This window comes from Opisthorchis viverrini (genome assembly GCF_000715545.1).
Source record: "Opisthorchis viverrini unplaced genomic scaffold opera_v5_39, whole genome shotgun sequence".
NCBI classification, from domain to species: domain Eukaryota; kingdom Metazoa; phylum Platyhelminthes; class Trematoda; order Opisthorchiida; family Opisthorchiidae; genus Opisthorchis; species Opisthorchis viverrini.
This window is the reverse complement of record NW_008751696.1, coordinates 1096565-1098521: the sequence shown is the minus strand read 5'-3', so window position 1 is coordinate 1098521 and position 1957 is coordinate 1096565. Positions and strand designations below refer to the sequence as shown.

Below are 1957 nucleotides of genomic sequence, written 5' to 3'. Positions count from 1 at the left end.
GCCAGTCTTCCGAAATCAATGGTCACAGCGCTCCCTGCACGAATACCGGATCTCGCAATGTATCCGCTGATGTCTTACGTGAGAGAAATTTCAGCTTGCCCGGCTATCAAGCCATCCACCGAGTGGCTCATGTGGATGCTGAAGGGCGAGATTCGCAGCAGGGGTCTTTCGTGATTAGTCACTTGGGGGTTCAAGAAGAAGAGGAAGACGAAGACTACCAGCGTCTTTCGGACTTCTCATCAATTCTGGCTGATTTGGAACTCACCACAGATCGAGAGATACCAAGCTGTTGACTTTCGGTTCAATCACTGCTTTCTTCCTCCTTTCCTTTTTTTCTAATAGAGTTTCACGACGCACCTGCGGTAAGCCTTTCTACGGATATTCCATAAGCTTCCAAGCTCTTTTCTCACGAGCGCCGTCATAATACCACTTAAAATACCGGTTCTTTCCAGCTCACCGTCGCACCCAATCCACCGACCGATTTTGACTATTCTTGACGTAGGGATTTCCGTGAGTTTACATTTATTTGTAAGATTTACTTAATTTTCCGTTTTCGTTGGTTTCAGTCGATTGTGTATGTGATTTGCTTTTTTTCTAAACAATAACTACCCAGAGAGAGCAGGTCGTTTGACTTGGCGGCCTACCAAAATACAATGTTCTCGGATTCGGAAAACATGTCCACATAGTACATTTTATCCTTGATGAAACAATGTACATTTTTCGGTCTGTTTATTTACCTCCTGCTTTTTGTATATAATTCTATATGCATCTGTAGCAGCGGCAGAGTTTGCCATAAAACTCGCCTATTACAATATGCACATTTAAATAGCTTGGTGCTCCGGATGCATAAAATACTGCCAAAGAATTCTTGAGTTGGAGTTATGCACTTCATCCCACAAATTTGTCAGTCTACGCGGGAAACCGGGGAACAATGCACATAGCCATTTCATCTTTACGGCGAATCGCTAGTCGTCATCTGTAGAATTCAAACGGATATTCAAGACTGATGTCATATCTGGGCAGGGTTTGAGCACTATTCTCAGATGCAAGCTGACGTTTAGTATGATTTTTCTACATTTATACCAATCGGAATAGTTTTCTTAGACGGCAATAGCAGTACTCTACCAGGGATATTTGTCACTAGCCTAATCTTTTTGGGGAATAGATTATTAGCCTGTGGCCGAGAATACAAACGAACATTCAGGGAAGGTTATATCGCTTCTTGCGATTGTGACTCATATTGTTTGCACCTGGAGGGCTTCTCAAATGGTGCTCATTGACAGCTTCCTCTTGGAATGTATCAATTCAAAGTCCTACTTTCAAGGATGTGTGTTGTACTTCTTTGGTTAGACGCCTGGCTACCGCACTTGTTTTGACTAAGACGGAGTACAGGGTCCATTGTAGAAGAACTTCATGCACACAGAGAACCAGATTTCAGGAATGCAATACGATAATACCTGATTAAGGCAAACAGACACGAATTGTTGTTAGACGATTTTTGTTAGACGTTTTTGTCATGCAGAAGCCTTCGTTTTGGGGTTAAAAATGAGGGTCGCTTAAAAGTTGATCCGAACAAGTTTCAATACCACTGACTATACTACTTATTTGAACTCAGCATACCGTAAAAAGCACGAGGCGGAAAAAGAAAAACAAATGGGAGTGACTGTCTGAAATTGGGGTCTGACTATTTCGGCGTCACTACAGTTACGAGATACAAAAACAGAATAACTTAATTTTGGGCTATATTGTGCTTGGCGTAAACCAGGTTTCAATCTGCCCGACGTCGCTGACGCCGAATTGGCCTTCCTCAAGAACGTGGGCTGATCTGATTTCGCCGGCAGCTCATTACCAATTTACTTCCAATTACAACTCATCAGGTAAACATGGTCCTCACCTTTCCAATCAGCCTTATTATTTGCGTCATTATTACGAATTATTCATTTACACACGAAGATGG

The 1957-nt window shown here is 42.4% G+C and overlaps 1 protein-coding gene across 1 annotated transcript in view; it reads left to right on the top strand.

Moving 5' to 3' along the window:
- The window catches only part of T265_13141 (hypothetical protein), a gene marked incomplete at both ends in the record, with an annotated part of 5836 nt that extends 5546 nt beyond the window's left edge, over positions 1–290 (top strand). The window contains one exon of the mRNA XM_009167392.1: positions 6–290. Within this exon, the coding sequence (XP_009165656.1) occupies positions 6–290 (285 nt within the window). The remainder of the gene's footprint in view (positions 1–5) is intronic.
- Positions 291–1957: the final 1667 nt, after the last annotated feature.